Source organism: Bidens hawaiensis, unplaced genomic scaffold (assembly GCF_021521415.1).
Source record: "Bidens hawaiensis isolate Kalapana, Puna unplaced genomic scaffold, B.hawaiensis_p1.1 tig00000904_1, whole genome shotgun sequence".
Classification (NCBI taxonomy): Eukaryota; Viridiplantae; Streptophyta; class Magnoliopsida; order Asterales; family Asteraceae; genus Bidens; species Bidens hawaiensis.
In genome coordinates this window covers 1,545,683-1,547,188 of record NW_027491052.1, presented here as the reverse complement: position 1 = coordinate 1,547,188, position 1,506 = coordinate 1,545,683, and the positions used below count along the sequence as shown (strand labels likewise).

The following is a 1,506-nucleotide window of genomic DNA, read 5'->3' as shown; positions in this document are numbered from 1 at the left end:
GGTTCTGATTCAACCTTCCTGTAAATTTTTTTTATAATTCTATTTTCAGACTTCAAATTGCTGTTCTACTCAAACCAGCAAGTTCACAGCTTTACAAAGCTCCTAAAACTAAATCCAAATTGAGTAATGTAGGAAAGAAGACGATGAACATGTAAATAAAAAAGATTTGATTGATGGCCATCCCTAAACAACTCTATAAACTACCAGTATTCATTCAGAAACCTTAACCATTTTACACAAGTACCCCTAACCATAACACAAATTTACTTCTTCACGAGAGCCTTCTTCGCTACTCCACCTTTCGCCTTCAAGCTTTTAGCCGCAGCCGCCTTCTTCTTCACTGGCGTCTTCTTAGCCGCCACAGCTACCTTTTTACCGGGAGCAGCTCTTGTCGTAGTCCTCGCAACTTTCGACGGCTTAGTCGGCGTCTTCACCTTCGCCTTCGGCTTAGCTTTCGGCTTCGTAACAGCTTTGGGTTTTGGAGCCGGCTTAGCTTTGGGCTTGGCTACGGCTTTGGCCTTGAGAGCCGGCTTGGGCTTTGCTACAGCCGCCTTCTTTGCAGGAGCCTTCTTCTTTGGCTTAGCCGCTGGCTTCTTGGCCGGTGCAGTTGCAGCCGGAAGCTTGTAGGAAGCTTTGACCTTAACCAGCTTACCGGCGGCAACCAACTTCTTCAACTGCGTGGACAAGAGCTTCTTAAAATTGGCCGGAAGATTCTTCTGCTTCTCTTCGATAAACTTGGTGATTGCATACTGGCTTGATCCAGTACGCTCCTTCAATGTCACAATTGCTTCCTTAATCATCTGTATTCACATTCAATATATTAATCACATATTCACAATCAATTCAAAACAGGGTAACAAAGCAGTTGCACATGTAATAATAATAATAATAAATGAATGAATACCTCAAAGTACGGCGGATGCAAAGCCGGAGATCTAGGTTTAGCCTTGGCTGGAGCTTTCTTCACCTTCTTCGGTTTCTCATCGGCCGGAGCTGCAGGTTTCTCCTCCGGCTTGACGTCAGCCGGAGCAACAACCTCCGTTGCAGCAATCGGCTCTTCAGTCGACATTACCAATTGACGAGGAAGATTTAGATCTGCGATTACTGAATCAGATGCGATTGGATTTTAGCGCGTGGGTGAGGAGCATGAGTTTGTGGTGATTTAAATAATATGAGATATATCTAAAAGCAGTGATTTGATTGGTGGGTTATGGAGTCACGTGGATCGGACACCTAACGGGAATTTAAACATCAGCGGTTGGATCGTCACTCATCAACGGCTGATAAGTAGTTATTCTCTAGGTAGTAATGAGGGTTGGATGGTGTATGTTTATTTGGTGTGTTTCTATGGTTAAATGATTTCGTTATAACTTTAATTATACTTGATAAAAAATTATGATTTTTTTTGGGATTGTAGGGAATTAAGTTAGCTTTCGATTAAGTGGTTTTTTAAAGGCTGGGGTTAAGTGAGTTGATAGATATTTGAGTTGGAATGTAGGCTGGTCC

The 1,506-nt window shown here is 42.8% G+C and overlaps 1 protein-coding gene across 1 annotated transcript; it reads right to left on the bottom strand.

Moving 5' to 3' along the window:
- Positions 1–263: 263 nt before the first annotated feature.
- LOC143545023 (uncharacterized) lies at positions 264–1,069 on the bottom strand. The gene is made up of 2 exons (XM_077036983.1): positions 905–1,069; positions 264–800 (listed from the first exon to the last, which is right to left on the bottom strand). Exons 1-2 carry the CDS (start codon positions 1,067–1,069, stop codon positions 264–266), a joined length of 702 nt encoding a protein of 233 aa, XP_076893098.1.
- Positions 1,070–1,506: the final 437 nt, after the last annotated feature.